At 44.9% G+C, this 26,049-nt stretch overlaps 1 protein-coding gene across 4 annotated transcripts in view; it reads right to left on the reverse strand.

Moving 5' to 3' along the window:
* The window catches only part of COL14A1 (collagen type XIV alpha 1 chain), a 193,319-nt gene that overhangs the window by 161,551 nt on the left and 5,719 nt on the right, over positions 1-26,049 (reverse strand). For 3 of the 4 annotated variants that reach the window (XM_060243263.1, XM_060243262.1, XM_060243264.1), the window contains exons 2-4: positions 17,086-17,202; positions 14,960-15,103; positions 7,220-7,327 (exon numbers count right to left, since the gene is read on the reverse strand). The exons of the other annotated variant lie outside the window; for it this stretch is intronic. In XM_060243263.1, coding sequence (XP_060099246.1) covers positions 7,220-7,327; positions 14,960-15,103; positions 17,086-17,202 — 369 coding nt within the window. The remainder of the gene's footprint in view (positions 1-7,219; positions 7,328-14,959; positions 15,104-17,085; positions 17,203-26,049) is intronic. 4 annotated transcript variants of the gene reach the window in all.

Below are 26,049 nucleotides of genomic sequence, written 5' to 3' on the forward strand. Positions count from 1 at the left end.
CCCTATGAGAATCGATCTCCACATAGGGAATAACGAAGTGCTCAGCAGACGTTTCCCTCCCCCGCCCAGTTTCTGGCGAGTCTGAAGCAGGGGATTGGCCTCTCTACTCACAAGTTGCTGCCAACTTCTTCACAGCAACACAGACGCTCCATCCCAAGAGGAAGCCTTTCAATCGCAGACTGAAGCCTCCAAAGGCACATGGTCCTCTGGGGGCGGGGCTTCCCCCCGCCGGCCAGCTGACTGGGGGCGGGAAGGAGCCTGGGAAAGCGGAAGAACTCCCGCTGAGACCTGGGGATTGGCAAGCCTACTCAATGGCAAAAAAAGTACATTAAGACAATATTTTAAAACCATTCTGGAAGCCTCTCGTGCCCCACCAGGAAGATTTGGGCTACCCTAAAAACTCTTTAAAATAATTCTATCTCACAGTCTCATCAGAAAGCCAGGGTAAGGCCTGCATTCAGACATCATTTTACACTAACATATGACTTACTGTAGAGCTTGTATACACTCCATCCTCCCCTCCCTCCCTGCATGGAGAAATCCCACTTAGAAACTAATTTTAGTTGTCTGTGATGTACAAGAAGAAGAAGATATTGGATTTATATCCCGCCCTCCACTCCGAAGAGTCTCAGAGCGGCTCACAATCTCCTTTACCTTCCTCCCCCACAACAGACACCCTGTGAGGTGGGTGGGGCTGGAGAGGGCTCTCACAGCAGCTGCCCTTTCAAGGACAACCTCTGCCAGAGCTATGGCTGACCCAAGGCCATTCCAGCAGGTGCAAGTGGAGGAGTGGGGAATCAAACCCGGTTCTCCCAGATAAGAGTCCGCACACTTAACCACTACACCAAACTGGCTCTCCACACAAAAACTGGCTCTCCACACAAAAGCAGGGCTTTTTTTGTAGAAAAAGCCCAGCAGGAATTTATCTGCATATTAGGCCACACACCCCTGACACCACCATTGTTCCACACAGGGCTTTTTTGTAGAAAAAAACCCTAACACAAACTAATTTGCATATTAGACCACACCCCCGGATGCCAAGCCAGCCAGAACTGTGATCCTGTGAGTTCCTGCTCAAAAAAACCCTTGCACAAAAGCAAGCATATAGGTTAGCGAGACCTAATTTCCCCCCTACACACTGAAATTCTAACCAGGGGATTATCTACTGTCTGTCAAGTCAGGAATGTTTGTATCTTCCTTTTCTCTAAGCTTTTTTTAAAAAAAAATTCTAAAAGTTGGAAGCTGTACAACTTCTACATGGAAGTGACACCCAAAAGTCCCTGAAGTTACCCATCAAGTTACGTCTTGTTGTGCTGAAAGAATTGCAGCAGTTAAAGGAAACTCGACAAGAGTCTAAAACCAAGACAACCTGAAGAGTTTGTTAGGAAGGAGATGATCCATTTTAAGTACTGCATGCATTAGAAACTGGGGGAAAATAACCTTTTTCTTCTTATGCAGGAAACATTTGTAAATATCAGAAGAATAGCCAAAGCACCTATGATCAGTATGGATATACGAAGCCCGTTTATATAGAAAAGTCCTCTTGAATCTGTTAGTTTTAAAGAAGCCATGAAACTCTGGGGGGGGGGGGGTTGTTGCCACAATAACAAAATATGGGAATCAGGAAGATCAAGATCTGCCCTAATATTAACTTCCTGATCCCTTAAAAACTGGAGATCTCACAGATTAAAATTGGAACTTTTTACTTCCAAACCATTCTCTCTACTCCTCAGCTACCATCCCTTCTGTGTGTGTTGAAAGATAAGATTTTTCTTTATGAAAAGGAGGGATGCTTTAAGATAAACACAGAGAAATAATGAGCTGTTGAGCTTAAAGCTATCTGAGCGTGGAGAATGAAAAAGCACAATTTGGAACTTTGAAGTGGTTGCCAGAAAAGGTAAACCAACAAAATACCGACTCTTTGATGGCTGAGTATTTTATAAGTGTCTGCAGAGCCCATGGACACATACCTTGGGTTTAATACAATGTGTACCCAGGGTTTTTTGTTGTTGTTTTGTTTTAAGCAGGAAGACCCAGGAATGCAGTTCCATCTGGCTTGGCATCAGGGGGTGCGGTGTAATATGCAAATGAGTTCCTGCTAAGCTTTTCTTTAAACCCCCCTGTGTGAAACAATGGTGCTATGAGGGGGTGTGGCCTAATATGCAAATGAGTTCCTGCTGGGCCTTTTCTATTTTCCTGATTAAAATCCCTGCCTCCACCTAGCTGCTAATTGATCTTACTGGGGGTGAGAGGGAGGCAAGCCCAATGCTGGAAGCATGCGCTATCAGCAGCTTGGGAGTGAGCGGATGATTTCAGTCAGGAAAACCAGGGCTTTTTGTAGCAGGAACTCCTTTGCATATTAGGCCACACCCCTCTTATGTATCCAATCCTCCAAGAGCTTACAGTGCTCTTATTACAGGGCCTACTGTAAGCTCAAAAAGGATTGGCTACATCTGGGGTGCATGGCCTAATATGCAAAGAAGTTCCTGTACAAAAAAAGCTCTGAGGAGAAGAGTACTGATAAAGAGCAAAGCACCTCTTCATCAATCACTACTGCCTCAGGTCAAATCTCCACTCCCCATTTAAAAAAACTTTCAAAAATACAAGTAGGATATTCCTCTATTTATACAGTTCTGACCCTCATTTGTAAGTTGGTAATAGTTTGCTTTAGGAATGTAAGAATTTTACATACCAAACAAAGGCTCGCCTGGTTCAGCACTTTCATCCCAATAGTGGACACCTAAATCTATCACATTTTTATCCACCCCTTCCTCCAAAGTGTTCAGGACAGTGTACGTGGTTCTCCTCTGGTCCATTTTATCCTCACAACTCTGCAAAGTAATTTAAAGATGGCAAACAGTGGCTGGCCCAAGATCACCTGCAAGTTTCCTGGTGGACCAGAGATTCAGACCTGGATCATCTGGGTCCTAGTCCTCAGCTACAATACCACACAGGCTCTCATATGCCATCAAGAGATCACAAACATGAAGATGACAGCCCCCTCCTATTGTCTGTCCAGCTGACAAAAATATATGACTTGTATATATAAAAGTTCCATTGGGCTATTGCACAGGTGGCCAACGGTAGCTCTCCAGATGTTTTTTGCCTACAACTCCCATCAGCCCCAGCCAGCATGGCCAATGGCTGGGGTTGATGGGAGTTGTAGGCAAAAAACATCTGGAGAGCTACCGTTGGCCACCCCTGGGCTATTGTATGTAATAGACTCGTTTATCTACTTCATTTATAATCCACCTTTCACCCTAATGGGGACCCAAAGCAGGTGATATCATTCTACTTTCCCTCATAACAACCCTATGAGGTAAGTTAGCACAAAGCAAGCTTCAAATTTGGGGTTCCTGAGTCATAGCCCAACACCCTCACCACTACGCCATGCTGACTTTCACCTCTGCAAACTTTTCTAATTATTTCTGAACCCATCTGTGTTAGTGGCCACTGCCACCTCTTACAGTAGCAAATTCTTCATAAATACATGCTGTGCATTTAAGGAAGAAAATTGTTCATCCCTTTAATATGACCAATGTTGCTTGAAAGCAAAGATGCTTTATTGGCAATACAAAAATCAGCAAGATAAAAAGGAAGAGAACAAGAAGCACACAAACCTTTGCCCTGCTGGCATACAAATCTTTGAAGGTGCCAGATTCCATCAGATGTCTTGGAAGTGGAAATGGGTATCATGTAGCTTACCTGGAATGTGCTTGTTCTGCGTATCACAAACTTAATGGGGGACTAATTGCTTTGGTATGTTATTTCATGACAAAGAGATGATGCTTTGAATTCTAAAACAGCATGAGAAAACAAATCAAATCTCTTCCCTGAGGATTCCTTCAAACACAGAATTACCTTTCATTATAAGTGGATCCCATGCTGGCATGCAAGGATAACATTACCCTTGAAAGGGCTGCTTAATCTGAAAATGACATCATGCTCATTGCAAAAACAGGGCACATGTTCATTTGCACTAGGTCTATATTCCAGGGAGCTGAACTTACCTTTACCCAGGTGTCCACCTCAACAGGTGTCCATTTGAATGAAGAAGAAGAAGATGATATTGGATTTATATCCTGCTGAGCTGAGCTTACCTTTACCCAGGTGTCCACCTCAACAGGTGTCCATTTGAATGAAGAAGAAGATATTGGATTTATATCCCTCCCTCCACTCCGAAGAGTCTCAGAGTGGCTTACAATCTCCTTTACCTTCCTCCCCCACAACAGACACCCTGTGAGGTGGGTGGGGCTGGAGAGGGCTCTCACAGCAGCTGCCCTTTCAAGGACAACCTCTGCCAGAGCTATGGCTGACCCAAGGCCATTCCAGCAGGTGCAAGTGGAGGAGTGGGGAATCAAATCAGGTTCTCCCAGATAAGAGTCCGCACACTTAACCACTACACCAAACTGGCTCTCCAGGGCAGGAAACACCAAAAGCTATTGGGCAAGTCAGTACATTTGTAAGTCTGAACACTGCATGGAATCACCTTCTGATTTCTAGCTAGCCAGGGATGGCAAAGTGCATATTGGCACAGTGGAACTGGGGCCTGTGGCTTTGAAAAGAAAGTATACCTTTCTTTCATCCTAGTCAACTAACAGGAGTCATTTGTTATCAGGAAGTTCATTCAGAATAGGGAAAAGTTAGCATTCTAAACTAACTAAACTAGGATGGACAGAGATATAAGAGAGCCCATCTTGCTCTTCTGGTGATAAGATGAAGAAGAGAGAGGAAGGAAGGGAAGGTGTCAGCCAGAAGGAATTTCCTGAGTGTTTCAGAGGGTAGCCATATTGGTCTGTAGAAGAAGAGCTAGATTTGAATCCCCTTAGAGACCGGCAAGATTTTCATGGTAGAAGCTTTTGAGAGTCATAGCTGATGAAGGGAGGTTTGACTCTTGATCATTTATACTCATCAAAACTGCAGTGCCAGAGCAGTGGAAAGGGAAGATACCCAGAGTCCTTATCTATCTATCTCTCTGGCTCTATAGCCCCCTCTGAAGTCTTGGTGTGAGTTGAGACTAAGGGCGTTTTCGCACTAGCGTTTACTCCGGCGTAGCACCCCATTTACCTCCGGATCTTTTCCTGGTTTTCGCACCTGTTGCTCCGGCGCTGCGGTTTGCTCCAGCGCTTCAGGGGTTTCACGCCGGAGTATGTTTTTCAACATGCTTTCGGAGTTTTTGAAAACCTCCGGATCCACACCGGATCCACTCCTCGGAGTTTGCTGTGGGAAATCCATCCACGCTGGATCGACTGCTTTGTGGGCGTCACCCTCTCCCTTTCCGTCCTCCCACCCCATCCACCTCCTTGGCCAATCATCAGCCGTTTGCGGCGCTTCCCAAAAGTGCCCGCACGGCCATTTTTTTTAAACTTCATATTTCTTGCGTAATAGCGATATTTCGAAATTAACAAATAGAAAAAAAAACCCTCCTGGAATAGCCTCAATTGCCACTTCAATTGGTTTCGTTAGAATTTTTTTTTATTATTATTGACTTTAGTTGCGTTATTTCGCTGTTGCGTTATCTCGATAATGCGAAAACGACCATTGTTGGGGGGGGGGAATCTAGTGCCGGCGCGGGCCAAAGCGTTCATGTGTGTGTGTTTTAAAAAGGCAATGCCTCCCTCAGCTGTGCCACCAGGATTTCTGGACCTGCACAAAATCGCCATGTATAAAATGGGAAGTTGGAGTCCTGCATTCTTCTCCCTGGCTACATTCCGCTCGGTTAGAAAATAGACGCGAGCTCGCTCTTCACACGCGCCACAGAAGGGGAAGGAGAGAATGGGGCGGGGGGGGGAGCTCTGGCAGCAGGAATCAGTCAGGTCCCCGTTGCAAGCGCCAGCCGGGGAGGGGGAAGAGCGCGGAGGAAATCCCAGCTTCGCCACCCGGGAGGGAGCGAGGCTGGGAAAGGAAGAAGCTGCCACACACACACACACACACAAACCCCTCGATTTCTCTCTCTTCGTTATTGCGATATTTCGCAACTTCAGAATTTTGGGGGGGAATCTAGTGCTAGGATTCTCCACTGTGAATGCTTCTGTTAATACATAAAGGGCTGTGGAGGATACTACAGCTGCAGCCAATCCATAAGCAGCAGCAGCACACGTGATGCGGTTTGTCCACGAAAAGAAGGGGAAGGAACAGCTGTGACTGCTCGATGTTACGTTAGTACGTCCTTACGCAACCAGACTTGCGCTTAAAAAAAAATGATTGACAGGGCATCGAACTCAAGTCGATGCCAGTGGGAAAACGATTTGAGCCGGGGCTTCATGGAAAGCGACTCCGCAAATGAGTCCATGTGCGAAAACGAGGAAAATGAGCCGGACATAATTGCGCCGTGGAATAAGGGGAGCAAACGCTAAGTGCGAAAACGACCTAAGAGACATTGTACAGTCCTTCACTTCCAAAAGGCAAGCCAGCCTGTTTTTTTTTAAAGTGGTCTTGTTGATGGAATGTCCACCATTATAAACAGGATTTCCCATCAGTGGAGGCTTGCTGTCACTGCAACAGCAGCCCAAATTTTGGTACTCTACTCTCCCCATAGTTGTCAATGGTAACCAAGCCCTTTTAACAGAAGAAAGTAAAAAGGTGTGCCAAAAACAGGACTAAAACTTTCTCCTGCTCATGAGAACTTAAGAGTCTGGCATGAATAGGGTTGCCAAGTCCAATTCAAGAAATATCTGGGGAATTTGGGGGTGGAGCCAGGAGACTTTGGGGGTGGAGCCAGGAGACATGGGGGGCAGAGCCAGGAACAAGGGTGTGATAAGCATAATTGAACTCCAAGAAAGTTCTGGCCATCACATTTAAAGGGACAGCACACCTTTTTAAATGTCTTCCTTCCATAGGAAATAATGAAGGTTAGGGGCACCTTCTTTTGGGGCTCATGGAATTGGACCCCCTGGTTCAATCATTTTGAAACTTGGGGGGGTACTTTTTTGGGGAAAGGCACTAGATACTATACTGAAAATTTGGTGCCTCTACCTCAAAAAACTGCTCCCCCATAAAAATATTTGAGGCCAAAAGGAGAGTTGTGAGATATGGAACCCTCCCTATAATGTGGCTGTTTGTAGCCAGTGTATTCTGTTTCTCTGCTGATTTTTAAGATAATTAGTAAAAAAAACCCAACTTGCTAGAACAGTAATTCCTCCAGACTTCAGATATATTACAATACAGATATTGTATTCTGTAAGACAGATAATACGCCAAATGTTCCATAAACTCTGACCTGCTTCTGGAGATATGGTATCCATTGTCGGGCTGGCAGGTCTCCACGTACCTACATCTTTCACCTTAGATTTACCGGTAGCGTCCTTCCTTTTCTCAATATCTTTAACTGCAAAAGTAGATAATACAGATTTTTACAAAGGACAGATGCTCCACCTCTTTAACAATAACATTTCTTAGTTTACAAAATTAATCTCTCTATGTGACATTTACATGTTTTGCATGATAAAACAGTCTGCTTTACATCTCAGCCACCCTTTTATTTTACATTCTGTTGGCGATAGTAATGCACAGTAGTACTAGTAGAAGTAGTAGTAGAGAAAAGCACTACTGAAATCTGCTGATAAATCCAGGTCAACAAGGATCTCAGTTCATATTGTTCAGGACACAGCTACACATTGCCAGAGACCTGGAGCGACCACATAGTAAAAAAAGTACAACATAAAAATAAACAGGGAGGAACATAGGGTTGCCAGACTCTCCCCCCATAGAGGTGGTGTGCTCCACCATCAAGCCCCACCACCAATTAGCTGGCTGGCAGGGGACTTACCCAGAAAAAGAGAAAGGTCTAATAAATGTTGTAGTAACATGTCTACATCACTCCCAATGTGACCTGGAAGTGATCTAATCATGTCACTAATGTCAGGGTGGCGCTCTGGTATTTGGGCAAAGACTCTATGGCAGAAGCCAAATACGTGAGTGTCACCCCTACATCACTGCATGATGACCTCATTTCCAGGTCATGTTGGAAGTGATGTCAACATGTCACTGCAAAGACGGCTGGACCTCCCTCCTACTCCTGCTAAATCCCCTCCATCTTGTGCTGGTTGCCAGGAGAGACATGGCAACCCTAGAGGAACAGGGCTTACACTTCCATGCAGACTGCTGACAGTCCCAACTGGGAGTTATTGCAGAAATGTGGACCTGCAAAGCACTGTTTTTAAAATGACATTCCCTGAAGCTGTTTCAGGAAAGCAAGTTTGGTCTAGGGAACCTTGGTCCAGACTTACTCCCACCAAACAAACAAACAAATAAACAAACAAACAAACAAACCAGTATCACGTAGTTTGACCTTTAAGATCATTAAATTGTGCAAAATCTTAATTTATTCTTAATGCTTTAATGTACCATTCTACCACAACTCAGGAATGCAATTCCATGCACAAGAACCGATTCTTAAATCCCATTAAAGTAAAAACGGATGTAATGAATAGATAACTCTACCCAGAATCAGATGCAGATTCAAGGCTGAGAAAACACTGGTGTTGAAAAACATTAAATAGTAGGAGTAATAAAAGCACTGCTTATCTCTACCTTTCTACCCTACCCAGATGTTTGTGAGGCAATCCTATGTAGATACCTTTCCTATATCTACCTTTCTAGCCTACCCAGATGTTTGCAAGGCAATCCTTCCATCTAAGCCTACTGATATCAGTGGGTTTAGAGTGGAATAACAGCCTAGGATGGCACTGTAAGGCTCTGGACAGGTAAAAAGCTACAAAATATACCGGTATTTTAAATGTTCTATTAAAAGCAGATTAAAGCAAATTATGTAAAGTCTTCTTGCACTTTAATATCACTTGTCCATTTTTCTTAAGACAGTGTAAAACAACTATTCTTTTGTAACATACAACAACAACAAAGAATCAATTCAGAATAAGCAGAACTAAAGACTGCAGTTAGAAACTAAACATTTAAGCAGCCCATTATATAAAAACTCCTTACATTTAGAAAGCTAGCACATATGGGGAAAATTAATCCTATGAGTCTTTATGACCCACTCTTCATTGAACATATATGAACATATGAAGCTGCCTTATACTGAATCAGACCCTCGGTCCATCAAAGTCAGTATTGTCTTCTCAGACTGGCAGCGGCTCTCCAGGGTCTCAAGCTGAGGTTTTTCACACCTATTTGCCTGGACCCTTTTTTTGGAGATGCCAGGGATTGAACCTGGGACCTTCTGCTTCCCAAGCAGATGCTCTACCACTGAGCCACCGTCCCTCCCCATTAGCAGAGGGTTGACTCAAGAAGACACACTTGAGCTGCTTGGTCACAGAAATTGCAGTGAGACGATGCAATCCATGAGTTGCCTTGGCCGGAAGCCATTAAGGGCTTTCTAGATCATATCCATCATCTTGAATTGCTCAAGAGTGCCAAAGACAACCCTGGAACACCAATGAACTCTCCCCAGTTTGTAATGACAAATAATGGTCTTTGACATTTTAGGGAGGTTTTGTTTTGTTTGGGGTTTTTTTTACATCTTTCCCATTATCTGTTCCTCATTAGACTAAACATGCTGGGCCCCTTCAGCCTCTTCATCTATCTCTTGGATTCTAAACTATTTGTAATTTTTATCTGAATCCTCTCCAATTTAGTCTCCCTAAAACGAGGCGAATTAAGAGCAATATTCCAAAGGATAGCACAGCAATAGCAGTAATGGATTTATTTAAAGCCTTCTGGTTTGTGGAAGCTGGAGAGAGGAAGAGATTTTTATCACAGTTAAAAGAAAACCATATTCAGCTGATGATCCGGTTTCACCCTTGCTAGGGATTTACAATCCCATCTGAACCAGAGTTCTAAGCAATGTTCCCTCTAAGCTGTGGAGTCTTGTGAGCAGAAATTCTACTTTGTGAGCGACTGGCATTAAAGTTGTGAGCTGCTGCATAAATTAGTTTGCTCTGGGGCCATTTTCCATGAGCGAAGACCAAAATGTGTGAGCCAGAGGCTAAATAATTGTGAGCCAGCTCACACAAACTCAGCTTAGAGGGAACACTGGTTCTAAGCTCATTGACTTCAATGGATTCAGGAGATGCAACTCTGCTTAAGACTGCACTGCAGGTCAGCCATCAAATTTCCGCTTTTGCATATGGGTTTCATCCTCTCTTTGGGCTTTGTCACTCATTGCAGTAGATCCATCAGAGGACAGCAGCAGCAACCACGTTCCCCTCTGTTCAGTAGTATTAACTCTGGAAAAGCTGATTTCTAGGTCAGGGTTGGCACCAAAGAGGGAGAAGGGGGCAATTTTGCTCTCTTGTCTCATGTGTCAGAAGAACTCGTGTCTGTGAAACAAAGGGAATATTACCTTATGTCATCTCCCTGGTACAGGACCCAAACTTGCATGGTTTTTCATCCACACAGGCCCTGCAACTCCAGGAATTGTCTTTCTTGGGGTCAAAAATGAGTGGGTTGTTAAAAGTATCAAGACAAACTACGGTTGAAAGCTCCAGGTGGGGCTTGGAGATCTCCTGCTTTTACAACTGATCTCCAGCTGGCAGAGATCAGCTCCCCTGGAGAAAATCTGCTGCATGAAGGGCACTTGGTGTAATTAGTAGACTGATCAAAGCCACCAAGTAATACACCGTCTTTCAGTTTGCAAAAATATATTGCAAGGACTGTGTACAGCACATAATAAACAATACAATAATGACAAAGGCCAGCAGTGCTAGGGCCTTTTAAAGTAACAGAAACCCCAAGGGGGCCAAAAAAAAGCCATCCCCAAATGAATAGATATACCGTAAGTCCGAACTTGGAAATAGTCCAACTGAAATTCACAAGGTGGGTGCTCCTGAGGAACGTAGTTTGAACGCAGCCGCTTGAAGGAATTGAAACGTCATCAGAATCTAAAGAGACGTCTTTTTAAGAAAGCGGCTACGTTCAAGCTACATTCCTCAGGAGTGCCCAACTTGTGAATTTCAGTTGGACTATTTCCAAGTTTGGACTTACTTTTTTGTTTTTACCAAGTTTCTGTTACTTTAAAAGGCCCCAGCACCACTGGCCTTTATCACTATTGTATTGTTTATTATGTGCTGTACACAATCCTTGTAATATATATTTTGCAAACTGAAAGACGATGTATTACTTGGTGGCTTTGATCAGTCCCCTGGAGAAAATGGCTGCTTGGAAGGGTGGACTGTATGGCATTGCACCATGCTAAGGCTCGTCCCCTCCCCAGACCCCACCCTCTCCTGGATCCAACCCCAAACACAGACCTGGCAACCCTAAGACAAACAATAAACATTTATAAAAATATATTTGGAGCAGGAAACCAGCCAGACAGCAGTGGAGCCTTTGGATGGTTGGTTTGTCATTGCCTTCCCCAGTCATCTATGTTTTACCCCCAGCAAACTGGGTACTCATTTTCCTGACCTCATAAGGATGGAAGGCTGAGACAGCCTTGAGCCGGCTACCTGAACCCAGCTTCCACCGGGATTGAACTCAGGTTAAGAACATAAGAACATAAGAGAAGCCATGTTGGATCAGGCCAACGGCCCATCAAGTCCAACCCTCTGTGTCACACAGTGGCAAAAAAATGTTATATACACATATACACTGTGGCTAATAGCCACTGATGGACCTGTGCTCCATATTTTTATCTAAACCCCTCTTGAAGGTGGCTATACTTGTGGCCGCCACCACCTCCTGTGGCAGTGAATTCCACATGTTAATCACCCTTTGGGTGAAGAAGTACTTCCTTTTATCCGTTTTAACCTGTCTGCTCAGCAATTTCATCGAATGCCCACGAGTTCTTGTATTGTGAGAAAGGGAGAAAAGTACTTCTTTCTCTACTTTCTCCATTCCATGCATTATCTTGTAAACCTCTATCATGTCACCCCGCAGTCGACGTTTCTCCAAGCTAAAGAGTCCCAAGCGTTTCAACCTTTCTTCATAGGGAAAGTGCTCCAGCCCTTTAATCATTCTAGTTGCCCTTCTCTGCACCTTCTCTAATGCTATAATATCCTTTTTGAGGTGCGGCGACCAGAACTGCACACAGTACTCCAAATGAGACCGCACCATCGATTTATACAGGGGCATTATGATACTGGCTGATTTGTTTTCAATTCCCTTCCTAATAATTCCCAGCATGGCGTTGGCCTTTTTTATTGCAAACGCACACTGTCTTGACACTTTCAGTGAGTTATCTATCATGACCCCAAGATCTCTCTCTTGGTCAGTCTCTGCCAGTTCACAACCCATCAACTTGTATTTGTAGCTGGGATTCTTAGCCCCAATGTGCATTACTTTGCACTTGGCCACATTGAACCGCATCTGCCACGTTGACGCCCACTCACCCAGCCTCAACAGATCCCTTTGGAGTTCCTCACAATCCTCTCTGGTTCTCACCACCCTGAACAATTTAGGTTGTGAGCAGAGCTTGGACTACAGTACTGCAATTTACCACTCTGTGCCACGGGGCTCCTACCTTAAATAGTAGGGATTATTTGAAATGAGATTTGTCATAGTGATTACTTGTTTGAAGCAGTCAGTCAGGAAATATGTCCTCTTTTTTGCTTTTCAAAACATGGTAACCCTAACTAAACACATCCACAAGCAAGATACAAAAGGGGGTCTCTTTGCGAGCACAGGATGTCTGATTTCATCCAGGCAAGCTGTTCCAAAGATCGAAGTCTCTGCTTTAGCCAGTACAAACACAGAGAAGCCAAAGAAACGGCAATATTTTAAATATATCACAAGCTTTACGTTCTAAATCACACTGCTAACTTTGGTTTTCTGGAGGAACTGGACAACTCAGCAAACAATTACAGCTAATAATTCAGAGCCTGGAGAGACCACTCAACAGTTTGCTCTTTAATTTTTAAAGTACTGTGTGGTTTTGAGGATTTCTTAATCAGGGTACTAGAGCAAATAAAGACAGTTCCACTAAGAGCTGGCTACAAGAACCTGACATAGGTTCTTCATAAACAGTCATCACTCATCCCCTTGTGGGTAGCTCTTTGGGGACCAGATTCTCCTCAGATATAAAACATGTAGTCTGCTCCTGAACTATGGCACCAACAGAGCCATGCAAACTATATTCTGAGCAACAGCTTTGCCAAAGTCATGGATAAACTCACAGATTCACACAAGGCTTTTTGTGTAGCAGGAACTCTTTTGCATATTAGACCACGCACCCTTGATGTAGCCAATCCTCCAAGAGCTTACAGGAGGATTGGCTACTGTAAGCTCTTGCAGGATTGGCTACATCGGGGGGGGGGGGGTGGCGTATTATGCAAAGGAGTTCCTGCTACAAAAAAACCCCTAGATTCACATATTACAACGGGGCCTTTAGAGGCTTAGGGCATCAATAAAATCATTTTCCTGGGCAGGTCTCAAATCACCTCTGTGGTGGTACAGTGAGGGGGCCACACCTGCCACTGTGTATGACTCCCTCTTCTCCAAACGCTACCTGATAGCACAGCCCACTAGTCATTCCATCTGAGAATGGGCACTATGTACAGCTCTGGTCACCGTATCTCAAAAAGGACATTACAGAGCTGGGAAAAGTACAGAGGAAGAGGAAGAGATTGGATTTATACCCTGCCCTTCACTACCCAAAGGAGTCTCAGAGCAGCTTACAAACATCTTTCCCTCCCTCTCCCCACAACAGACGCTCTGTGAGGTAGGTGGGGAAAGAACTCTCCCAGAACTGCTCTTGAGCAGAACAGCTCTGAGAGAGGTATGACTGAACCAAGGTCACTTCAGCAAGTGCATGTGGACAAGTGGGGAATCAAAACCAGTTCTCCCAGATAAGAGTCTACACACTTAACCATTACACCAAACTGCAAGGCAACCCAGGGGGTTAGAACACTTTTCCTATGAGGAACGGCTGAAGGGTCTGGGACTTTTCAGTTTAGAAAAGAGAAGGAGGAGAGTTGGATTCATACCCCACCCTTCATTCAGACTAGCTTACAATCTTCTTCTCTTCCTCTCCCCACAACAGACAGGTGGGGCTGAGAGAGCCCTGAGAGAACTGTGACTGACCCAAGGTCACTCCAGCTGGCTGCTGTGGAGGAGTGCTGAATTAAACCCAGTTCTCCATATTAGGGTCTGCAGCTCTTAAACCACTACACCAAAATGGCTTAATCATTACACAAAACAGTTCCTGCTCCCAGCCCCATCTGGAGGTTGGCAGCCCTACAAACGCAGTCGTAGGCTAGGTCTGAACCTCATCCACTGAGTTTCTGGTTCAAGCCTACGACTCTCTTTGCCCAGGGCTGGCCCTGCCACTAGACAAACTAGGAGATTGCCTAGGGCACCGGCCTTTTGGGGGGCGCCAAATTGTGCTTTTCATTTTCCCCACAATTCATCTGTTTTTGAAAATTGGTTATCAGTGCGGGGAGGGGGGCACCAGAAGTTAGCCTTGCCTAGGGTACCAGACAGTTTAGAGCAGGCCCTGCCTGGGTCAGACCTAATGGTATGCCCCAGCTGCTTGTAGTAGTAGTGACCTAGCCTTATACTTGGGCTGCTTCTAACTGGACCAGTCCTTTCCTTTCCACTTCAGTGGAGCCACATTAATAAAGGTGAGGGATTTCCAACCCAAGAACTTCCTCCTCAGTTTAAGAGAATCTGAACACATGGCTCAATTTTACATTTCTTTTCATTCTGAATCTTCAGTTCTACAATTATTTTTATATGACACTAGGTAGATAAAAGGATCCTGATGCTGGGAAAGACAGAAGGCAAAAGAAGAAGGGGACGGCAAAAGATGAGATGGCTGGACAGCATTACTGATGTAACTAACGTGAATTTGAGCAGACTTCGGAGGATGGTGGAAGACTGGAGGGCCTGGAGTGACTTGGTCCATGGGGTCACAAAAGAGTCGAACTTGACCATGCGACTGAACAACAAAAAGATAAAAGGAACCCTTCTATGAACATATCACATGTTTGTCTTCAGTTATTTTCTCCCAAAGCAAAATCCCTTCGAATCAGACACAAAACTGGAGTAAACAGTTACATACTTCGGAACTGGCCTTGGGTGGCTTTACTATCTTGGTTTTTCGCAAAGGCCACTATCTGAACTGTATAGCTCTGGTCTGGGAGAAGACCTTGAATAATTGCTTTGTTTGCATTGTTCGGAAGAGTGAGCTCATCGGTTTTTCCACCTGCAAAAGAGAAACAGTGGTTTAAAATGAAGATCGCGCAAAAACTAACATTTTCATACCATTCAAGCAATAGTATCATAGAAGCTACAGAACGCCACGCTTAAATCATACGAAGCTGCTTTTTTTTACTGTTCCAGCTGGCAACAGCTCTGAGGAATCCTTTCCTACTTCCCTCTTGAAAATTCCCAGAACTTAATTAGCCACCTTGCCAAACTCTCTCTGCTCCTTATGAGGATAAGTAACTGTGCACCTATTATACACAGCCATGTATATTCATACAGCCATATATGTGTGTGTGTGTGCCTCAACATAAATAATGCACTCCTTTGGCATGCTTCAGAATTATGACATTTTAATCTTGTCTCTACATGTCTCCTTAATGAGGAAACTACTGCTTGTTAATTCTTCACATCCACTGGCAGGTTTAAATACACAAACTCCTGAGCTGCCTGGGATTCCCATCCTTATAGATACTGGGGAAGCAATACTTCCTTCCAGGGGTGGAATTCTAGCAGGAGCTCCTTTGCATATTAGGCTACACCCCCTGATGTAGCCAATCCTCCAAGAGCTTACAAAAATGAGCCTTGTAAGCTCTTGGAGGATTGGCTACATCAGGGGTATGTGGCCTAATATATAAAGGAGCTCCTGCTAGAATTCCACCTCTGCTTCCCCACATTTTAAGAATTCTTGTCTGCAAAAAGGCTGGAATGTCAGGTAAAGGGGCTTTGCCCAAGTTGCAGTCTTTTTCCCCTCTTGGGAGTATTCAAATGTGATCATCCCATTTACATTCTGAAGAGCAGTACTGGGTAGGCTGCGCCATTTCGCTGCTTTCAAAGAAGCAGGGTGGCTGCAGATTTAGGACCCCCCCCCAACACATACTAAGCATCATGTCTGAATAGGTTTGTCAGATCCCTCCTGGCAACCATCTAGGATTGCCAATCTCCAGTTGGGGGCAGGGAATCCCCTGGTTTAGAGGCCCTCCTCCCACTTCAGGGTTTTCAGAATGTGGGGTATGGGGGTTGAATGTCTGCTGGGCTACCCATGGGAGACTGGTCCCTAAAGGGTACAATGGAGAATTGATCTGTGGATGTCTGAGGCTCTGGAGGGATTGTTTCTTGAGGTAGAGGCACTAAATTTTCAGCATAGCATCTGGTGCCTCTCCTCAAAAAAACCTCCCAAGTTTCAAAAAGATTGGGCCAGGGGCTCCAATTCTCTGCACTCCCCAAAAGATGCCCACATCCTCCATTATTTCCAGTGGAAGGAAGGCTTTTAAAAGGAGCACGGTCCCTTTAAATATGATGGCCAGAACTCCCTTCAGAGTTTAATCATGCTTGTCACAACCTTGCTCCTGTGACTCCATCCCCAAAGTCCCCAGATATTTCCTGAATTGGACCTGGCAACCTACAACCAGCGGAGGATGGGAGGACTTACCTAGAGAAAGGCCCAGGTGTCATCACTAGTGTCATGCAGAAAATAATGTTATCATGCTACTACACTCAGGCTCTGGTATTTAAGCAAAAACTTTATGGTAAAACTAGATTCTACCATAGAGATTTTTTCAACAACCAGAGCATCAACTGGACTTCACTGGTGTGATGACATCACTTCCTATGTGATGCTTGTGACAAGGTCTAGGCCCTTCTCTCTCTCCTGGTAACTCCCCCCACCAGCCAACTGATTGGTGGCTGAGGGGCAAGGCCTGGTGACAGGGGACCCCATCTCCACTGGCAACGCTATGCCTGTAACCAAGGTGGGCCCCATGTGTGTACTGTTCTACTCTGAGAAGTCTTTCATTCTACATAAATATATATGCCATAAAACCTAGGCAGTGGAAAGAGCTTTGCTTTTCCCTCCAGGGAACTCTGTTTGCCACTTCATCTCAAAGCAGCCATCCCTAATCTTCTGAGAAATGCTGGACATCTCCAGAGCACTTTTAAAACTCTTTGTGAAAGGAAAATACAGTGTTTTGTCTTTTCTTTTACCTGAATTTGGGGTGACGAGAAGTTTATACCCATCGATCTGCCCTTTAGAAGCCTTCCATGAAATCTGAATACTGTCATGATTAACTACAGTATATCTTAATCTGGATGGCGGGGCCACTGAAAGGGAAGCAAAAATACAATGGTTGAAGCGTCAAAAAAGATTGATCATATTTAATTTTAAATATTAGTATCACAGCACACAGAGACATTCAAATTAGCACAAGAGACACATGTCAGACAAGACAAAAGATGCAGGTTATCAGAGAGTTTCATGATGCTAGTCTATTAGTTTGTGAAATTACACTGAATATGTTAAGATGCATTACGGCCTCCCCAGTCAATTACAAAGGGACTACTGATCCCACAGGAAAATATGAAGAAACACATGAGTTAGAGGTTAAAGCTGCAGTTTAGTAAGCAAAGGCAATGTACTATGTGCTCATTGTTATATATGATCCATTCTTGTATGTGGTGAAGATTGAGAACAACATAATATTCCTTTCCTAGCATCTTAGGTTTTCTGTAAATAAGACTATAAAGGAGGAGTTATTTCAGGCTGTATTTTCCAAAGCACAAATTTGAATGCATGTTTTCAGATGCATGTGAGAAACAAGAAGTGTCATAATTTTCAAAGGGCAGTGGTGGCTGTGACATGCCCCAATACAAGATGCATGGACCCCAGCAGCAATCAGTTGAAGCCATGGGTTTGGGAGAGTGAACGGATATATCTTTCTCCTTTATCCCCCCCGCCCAAGACCAGAAGGCAGCCTCGGGCCCCCTAACTCGGCTCATCCATTTTGGCCACCTGGAGCCATGCCACAGTAACACTGAGACTAGACTACTGCAATGTATTCTAGATCTGTTCTTGAAGTAGGAATGTTAGCCTCCACTTGGGAACTGGTGATTCCCTGGAATTACAGCTCAGCTCCAGACTACAGAGATTAGTTTTCCCTGGAGAAAATGGATGCGTTGGAGGGTGGGTTCTATGGCATTGTGCCCCTCTGAGGTTTCTGTTCTCCCCAGGCTCCTTCCCCAAATCTCCAGGCTCCTTCTCCAAATCTCCCTGGTCTGACAACCCTACCCCCCCCCCCCATCCCATCCTCTGCCAATGGCCAGGAAGGACCTGGCAACAGTACTTTGAAGAGTCTCCAGCTAGTACAAAGTGCTGCAGCTCAATTACTAGGAGCCAGGAGGAGCATTCATATCATATCCATTCTGCGGTCACTCCAATGGCTGCTCATCAGTGACTGAGGTCAATGCAAGGTGATGGCCATCAAATGCAAAGCCCTTCATGGCCTTGAACTCTCATATCTGCACAACTCCTCCTGTGCCCCACCACAACAGCTTTGCTTGTGAGCAAGGCCTTCTAAAGACGCCACCCTGCAAATGGACGACAGCAAAAATGGCCCCTACAGGTGCATTCTCTGTAGTGGCCCCTACCTTGTGGAATGCCCTCTCTTAGGAAAACTCCATGATTCTATAAAGATAACAGGGCTATATTATAATGCTTTGGTTCAAGAAGCTGCTTTAATAAAGGGAACAGGGCTATAGGATATATGATCTGACTGCTGTATTATTATCTTGCTTTCCATACATAAACCGTTTTCCCACACAGCTTACCTCGGAGTGACGTCCCTCTTCACCGCGCAGCGTCTGCTCGGATTTCCCACCATCTGCTCCGCAGAAGCAGGAAGAGCCATGGTTTTTGCGTCGCTAATGTAAACTGGGTTTTAGCGATTTACATTTGCGACGCAGAAGCCCCGGCACTTTCTGCTTCTGCAGAGCAGATGGTGAGAAATCCGAGCAGACACTGCGCGGTGAAGAGGGACGTCACTCCGAGATAAGGTGTGTGGGAAAACAGTTATTGTTTTCTACCTGTGTGAATCCATGTTTTGGCATTGTTAACCTATCATGTCTAAACACTCTTTGTTTCAGATTTCTGCAGTCTTAGTCCTATTACTTTGCTTATCAGATGTCTTGACTGCAAAGACTTGCATTGCATAGTCCACCTTGAATCTCAATAAGAAATGTAAATTACAAATCATGTAAATAAATAAATAGATTGCCTGACTCCCTCGAGCTGCCAGGTAAGGGTAGCAAGTTATCCTTATTTTAAGGCAGAACGCCACCCACGGCACATTTATTCTATAAATATAAATCTGTCCAACTGTCATGTCTTTTTACCAATGGACTCTGACAACTGTAGTTCTGTAAGTGAATCCATGTAACAAAAGAAAGCGCAAACTATCGCAAACGCACAATTCTCACAGTCCCTGGGTAGAAAAGTCAGAGCACTCAACCTATCGGTATAAACAAGCTTGCATTCTAGCGTAAAAGAAGCTGATAGTCCTGACCTTAAAAACCACATACCAGAAAGTGACAGACTCCAGACACATGCAGATATACTTATCCCCAATTTTTAATTACGGTTCCACGCCTCTGCAAAAGACCTTCGCCCAGGTCTGTACAATCTCTGACCCACCCAGTCAAGCATAACCCACCATGTACAAGTAGCCTGATAATCTCCTATTTTTGCTGGGACTACAGAAATAAGGTAATTAACGAACATCTGGCAGGCCACACAAGTGGAGGGTTGTGTTTAGCTTAGAGGGGGTCAACCAATTATGCAGCTTGGTCCTGGACCCATCCAAACATCTTGCCAAGTCATTATGCCTTGCCAGGGGTGGAATTCTAGCAGGAGCTCCTTTGCATATTAGGCCACACACCCCTGATGTAGCCAATCCTCCTGGAGCTTACAAGGCTCTTTTTTGCAAGCTCTTGGAGGATTGGCTACATCAGGGGGTGTGGCCTAATATGCAAAGGAGCTCCTGCTAGAATTCCACCCTTGTGCCTTGCTGAGCAGCCTTCCCTTTCTCTTCTTTACATGCTCCACAGTCCTCACATCAACCCCGCAAACAGCTTCCTCTTTACCCCTAGGGTTGCCAGGTCCTCTCAACCACGAGATGGGGGATGGGAGGGTAGAGTTGCCAGATCCAGGCTGGGTGGGGTTGGGTTGGGGGCAGGGGATCCGCTGGTTTGGGGACCCTCCCTTCCACTTCAGGGTTATCAGAAAGCAGGGGGTGGGAGGCATGTCCACTGGGCACTCCTTTCTACCCTATGGAGACTGATTCCCATAGAGTATAATAAATGATCTGTCGGTATTTGGGGCTCGGGGTGGGGGGCGGTTGCTGTTTCTTGAGGTAGAGGCACCAAATTTTCAGCATAGCATCTTGTGCCTCTCCTCAATCCCCTCCCCAAAAGGATTGGACCAGGGGGTCCAATTCTATGAGCCCCAAAAGAACGTGCCCCCATCCTCCATTATTTCCAATGGAAAGAAGGCATTTAAAAGGAACATGTCCCTTTAAATGTGATGCCCAGAACTTCCTTTGCCGTTCAATCAGGTTTGTCACACCTCTGCTCCTGGCTCCACCCCCAAAAGTCTCCTGGCTCCACCCCCATAGCCCCCAGATATTGCCTGAGTCGGACCTGGCAACTCTAAGGTTGGGAGATTCCTGGAGATATGGAGATGGAGCTTGGAGAGGGCAGAGACAAAACCCTCCCTGTTGTTTATTTATTTTTATGTGACGTCTATTCATATTGAATTATTAAATGTTTTTAATGTTGAAATGTTTTAGTGTTTGATGCTTGCCATCCTGGGGACTCCCTTTGGGTGGAAAGCTGGCAGAGAAATTTTTAAGATAAAGCAGGCTTCGTCCTAAGCAGATACAGAAGGTACATTAATGTTGCAAGCTGGTATTCTTTTTCTGTGTTGCTCCACAGAATTTATGTATCCTCACATAAGTTTAGCCAGTGGAAGAGCTGAGCTACACACACAAAAAGTTAAGGACATATGAACAATAACATTATCAAGCCAGCTTAAATCTATTTTGTTTTTACCTTTACCCTAATTTCCCTCCCTATTATTTATTTATGGTTAGTTAGATCAACTAATGTGGTTTGCTCCACAGACTAAGCCCCCAGAGGAATCTGACATACAAGGCATCCATTGAGCAACTGAAGCAAGAGGAGACAAGCCACTTAAGTATGAGAAAGGGGAAGAAAACAGAACACCTTGCTGACAGCTGCCATACAGCAAATGGGGCTGGCTGAGCTTAAATAGCTTTTCGTTATGCTACGTGACCAGCTGAATCACAAAATGATTTCTACCACTGAAGAATATGGGAGGGGAAACCATATATTTGAACTGCCTTCTTAAGGAAACTGGTTTGGATCCGAACTAGCATTTCCAGGAAAGCAAGGATTTCCATTCATGGAGTGCTATTTTCCCCTTTCCTATGGCTTCTTTTGTATCAGGAACTCCTTTGCATGTTAGGCCACACCCCTCTAATGTAGCCAATCATCCTGGAGCTTACAGTAGGCTCTGTACGAAGAGCCCTGTAAGCTCTTGGAGGATTGACTACATTAGAGGGGTGTGGCCTAATATGCAAAGGAGTTCCTGCTACAAAAAAAGCCCTGCCCCTTCCACAGTAGCCCAAAATGCCCCTGAAAATCCTGCTCTCGGGGCAAAGGGGGCCCTCAAGAACAGAATTTAATGGGGCATTTTGGGCTACCATGAGAAGAAGAGGCAGGAAAATCATGGCCTGTGAGTAGAAATCATTGTGGAAATGTCTGGGCTGGATCCAAGCCGCTATTTTTTCCTAAGAGGGAACATTCAAGCACACAATTCCCTACCCATATGCTGAAGCAGTATAGCATACAAATAGGTATGCCAGCATCCAGGTGGGAACTGGGGATCCCCCAGAATTATAGCTAAAGAGATCGACTCCCATGTAGAAAGTGGGACTGATTTCTCACCAGGCTTGTTCCAGTCTCAGAGCCCTTCCCCCCCGCCCTGGTCCTTCTGTACGATTTCAGACAAGTTGCTGAGAGGCTGCAATTTGCCCCGCCTCTTTCCCACAGCAAGCAGAAACTGGTTTTCAGAGGATCTTGCTTGCCGCAGGAAAGAGGCAGGGCAAGTCGCAGCCCTGCAGCAGCTAACTTGTGTGAAATCAGACAGAAGCGCAGGGGAGAAAAGGGCTCCAAGACCGGAACAAGCCTACTGAGAAATCGGTCTGGATGTTTTGGTGGGCAGCCTCTATGGGCATTGTACCCTACTGAGGTCCCAGCCCCCCTCCAGGCTCCACCCCCAAATCTTCAGGAGTTTTCCAACCTGAATCTAGGAACCCTAAACCTCCCCATCTCCACCAGTGGCCGGGGAACCTGGCAACTTATTTAAAAGAAACTGCACTTCATGATAATGTCGCTCATGTCACTACATGATCATGTCACTTTCTTGAAAGCAAAACAATGTGCTTAATAGAATTCTTGTAAAATTGCTGCACCCTTATTTTCCTTTCAAGGAGAAATAACTCAGGGGACTTCCCTTCCTGGAATGTATAATTTCATACAAAAGGTGGGGCAAATTACATATTTCAGGGGCAACCTGCATTACTGGAGATATCTTTACTTAGAAAGCTATCATATCTGAAACAAAACTATACATATTGTTAGTTGTGTACATTTATACCCCACCTTCCAGGAAGTGCCAAACATAATAGTATAAAACAAAAAAATAACAAATAAACAAATAGCTGAAGCTAACGCAATCTCATCAGATTTGGATGGGAGACCTCCAAGGAATACCAGCATCATGACAGAGGCAGGTAATGGCAAACCACCTCTGAATTTCTCTTGTCTTGAAAAATCTACAGGGTCACAATAAATCAGCTGTGACTTGACAAGAAAAAATATTTTGGGGGAGTGGAAGGAGAGGTCTTGAGTTATTTTATTTAGGTATTTATTTTAATGTGCAACGTTTTCATTATTTCTTGTAAGCTGCCTTGAACAAACAAGAAGGGCAAAGTATATTTAAAGTATAGTTAAAAACAAAATATATTCAAAGTATGATTAAAAACAAAATATAGAACAAAAGAATTTGACGAAACACAACAAAAAGTCCTCTCTTTGACCCCAGAAGAGCTTTGCACTTGGCAGAAAAGGAGTTATTGGTGGTCTGGTCCCCGGCCCAAGAGATATCCAGCTGACCTTGACAACAGCCAAGGCATTTTGTGCCCTGGCTCCAAAATGGCGCACCTCTCTACCAAATAACATCCATGCCCTGCAGAATCTAATGCAGTTCTGCTGGGCCTGTAAGGCAGAGATGTTTCACCAGACGTTTGGTTGAAAACAGTGACGGTTCCATCTGTCTGGCACTCTTACTCCCTGCCTTCCCCCATGAGGCAGTGACAGATAGGCTTGCCAGCCCCCAGGTTTGGGTGGAGGATCCCCAGTCTGCAGATGTCAGTTTCCCTGGAGAAAATGGCAACTTCAGAGGGCAAATGATATACGCAGGGGTGTCAAACATGCATCCCAGGGGCCAAATCAGGCCCCCGGAGAGCTCCTATCAGGCCCCCCAGCAATTGTCTGTCATTTGCTTCCTTCTCTCTCTCTCTTGCTTCCTTCTGCATCACAGCTTGCTTTGGCAGGCTTGCTCAATCGCACAGAGCAAAATCTCTATTTCCTCCATTGGCTGAGGCTCTTCTCTTGGGGAGGAATAGCTTGCTTTGCCAGGCTCTCTCGCACAGGAGAGCTACTAAGCCAAGCTACTATTGGTCAAGGTTTCCCCCACTCCTGGTCCCCTGGGGAAAGAGCCAGAGCTCCATTGCCCAGTTCCATGGATCCCATGGCAGAGATACAAAGAAAGTGGCTTTAAGACCAACGAGTGCTAATGTTTTAAGCATGTTTTATTTTAAGATATTTTTATATATATATATATATATATATATATATATATATATATATATATATATAATCATGCTTGTCTGTGTCCTTTATAAACTTTATACCTATGCTACCTGGTATTACATTGTTGGCCCAGCCCAACAAGGTCACATTTATGTCAGATCTGGCCCTCATTACAAATGAGTTCGGCACCTCTGCTCTATAGCATCATATCCCTACTAGTCCTCCCCCTTCCCCTAAGTCCGCCCACTCACCCCAGGCAGTGTTCCTAAATCTCTAGTATTTTCCCAAGGCAGAGCTGGCAACTCTAATAGGTACGGTATATTTCTTGTTTTATTTAAAACATTCATAAGCCCATCTTGGGATGGGGATCTGGGTCTTGGGATGAAGCCCCTGTTAGTACTGTTCCAGTGTTCTATGTTCTACATCTATATTGCACACATATGAATATATATAGATATATTTTACTTTAGTGTTAGCTCAGTAAATGTGACTACTCATTATGACACTTTGGTAGGTTGGTGAACAGCTAACCCTTTCCAGTAGTTAGGATTGCCAAGTCCGATTGTCACGTCAGCAGGGGAGGGTGAGGGAATTTCTGGGAGTGGAGAGGAGCCATACAGAGAGGAGTATCATGATGAGCCTCCAAAACCAGAAATGACATAGACACATCAGGGATGTTAGGGGGCAACGCTCTGGTTTGGGGGCAAAACTCTATGGGTGTTTTCGCACTTACGTTTTACTGGCGCGACGACCCTCCTCACGCCGGCGGATCTGCAGTGATTTCGCACTAGAAGCGCCGGCGCAGCCCAAAGAGCCGGCTACTTCCGTCGCTAAGCCAGCGCAAACGTTTTCCTGCTTCTTGGCGGTTTCCATTTGCGCTGGCTTAGCGACGGAAGTAGCCGGCGCAATGGGCTGCGCCGGCGCTTCTAGTGCGAAATCACTGCAGATCCGCCGGCGTGAGGAGGGTCGTCGCGCCAGTAAAAGGTAAGTGCGAAAACACCCTCTGGTAATTTTTGTTTAAAATCATAGAGTTTTGCCCCAAAACCAGAGCATTGCCCCTGATGCCCCCAACGTGCCTACATCACTTCCAGTTTTCATAGGCATTTCATGATGGTTTCTAGGTTGCTGCCAGTTAAAAGGGGATGATTTGTGGGGCAGAGGAGCACCTGAAATTGGGAGACACCTGTCCGCACTGGGGGATCTGGCAATCCTAACAGTAGCGTGATGCTCCAAACTTCACATAGTGACTGCATGGAAATTACATTTTATTACACAAAATTATGAAACTAATCCCTATAGATATCAATGACATTCAAGAGTACTTAAATTTCTGTGGAAAGTGCCAATATCTCATATGATGATATGGTTGAATTTAAAAGATGTTACCCACACCTTCAGGCGCCATCAAAAAGACCATTCAGGTTCATACAGAGAGACAGTCCATCAGCCACCACAGTTCTTTGAAAATGTGGCCCTAATTATGAGTTGGGATGAAATCTGAAAGATCATGCTAAGCACGATACAGGAAATTACAATGCAATACATTGAGTAGACACGGACCGATTTCCCACTAGCCTTATGTCGCTCTCACTCTCCTCTTCTACGCGGTGCTGCTGCTGGATTTCGCACAAGCTGTCCTGGACAAGCAAGTTGCCCCACCTCTCTTCAAGTTCCCTCTGCAGCAGGCAGGATCCTCTGAAAACTGGTTTCTGTCTGCCATGGAGGGAACTTGAAAAGGGGTGGGGCAATTCAACCGGCTGGGGCAGTTTGTGCAAAATCCAGCAGCAGCCCCGCAGGGAAAAGGAGCAATGAGACCGAAACAAGGTGAGCGGGGAATCGGTCATAGTATTTTGAGTAGACCTGCTCAGCATTGACTTAGAGGGTTGTAATTCAGTTTAGGATGATATTGTTAGTAGGGTTCTCAGCCTCAAGATGTGGCCCAGAATTACACCTCCCCAAATTATAACTGATCTCTAGATGACAGAGATTAGGATGAAACAGCAGCTTCAAGGGGTAAATACTATGGTATACCACAGAATTCGCATTCCTGCTGATGTCCCTCTCCCAGGCACCGCCCCCAAATCTCCAGGAATTTCCAAGGCCAAAGATGGCAATGCTAAGCATATTAAATCCTTACTAGAATAGCTGGGAACTTCTAGACAGTTTTGAAAACAGTCTTGGTGCATTCACACTACAATAAATCATGTGTTTTACATCCAG

Source organism: Heteronotia binoei, chromosome 7, assembly GCF_032191835.1.
Source record: "Heteronotia binoei isolate CCM8104 ecotype False Entrance Well chromosome 7, APGP_CSIRO_Hbin_v1, whole genome shotgun sequence".
Taxonomy (NCBI): Eukaryota; Metazoa; Chordata; class Lepidosauria; order Squamata; family Gekkonidae; genus Heteronotia; species Heteronotia binoei.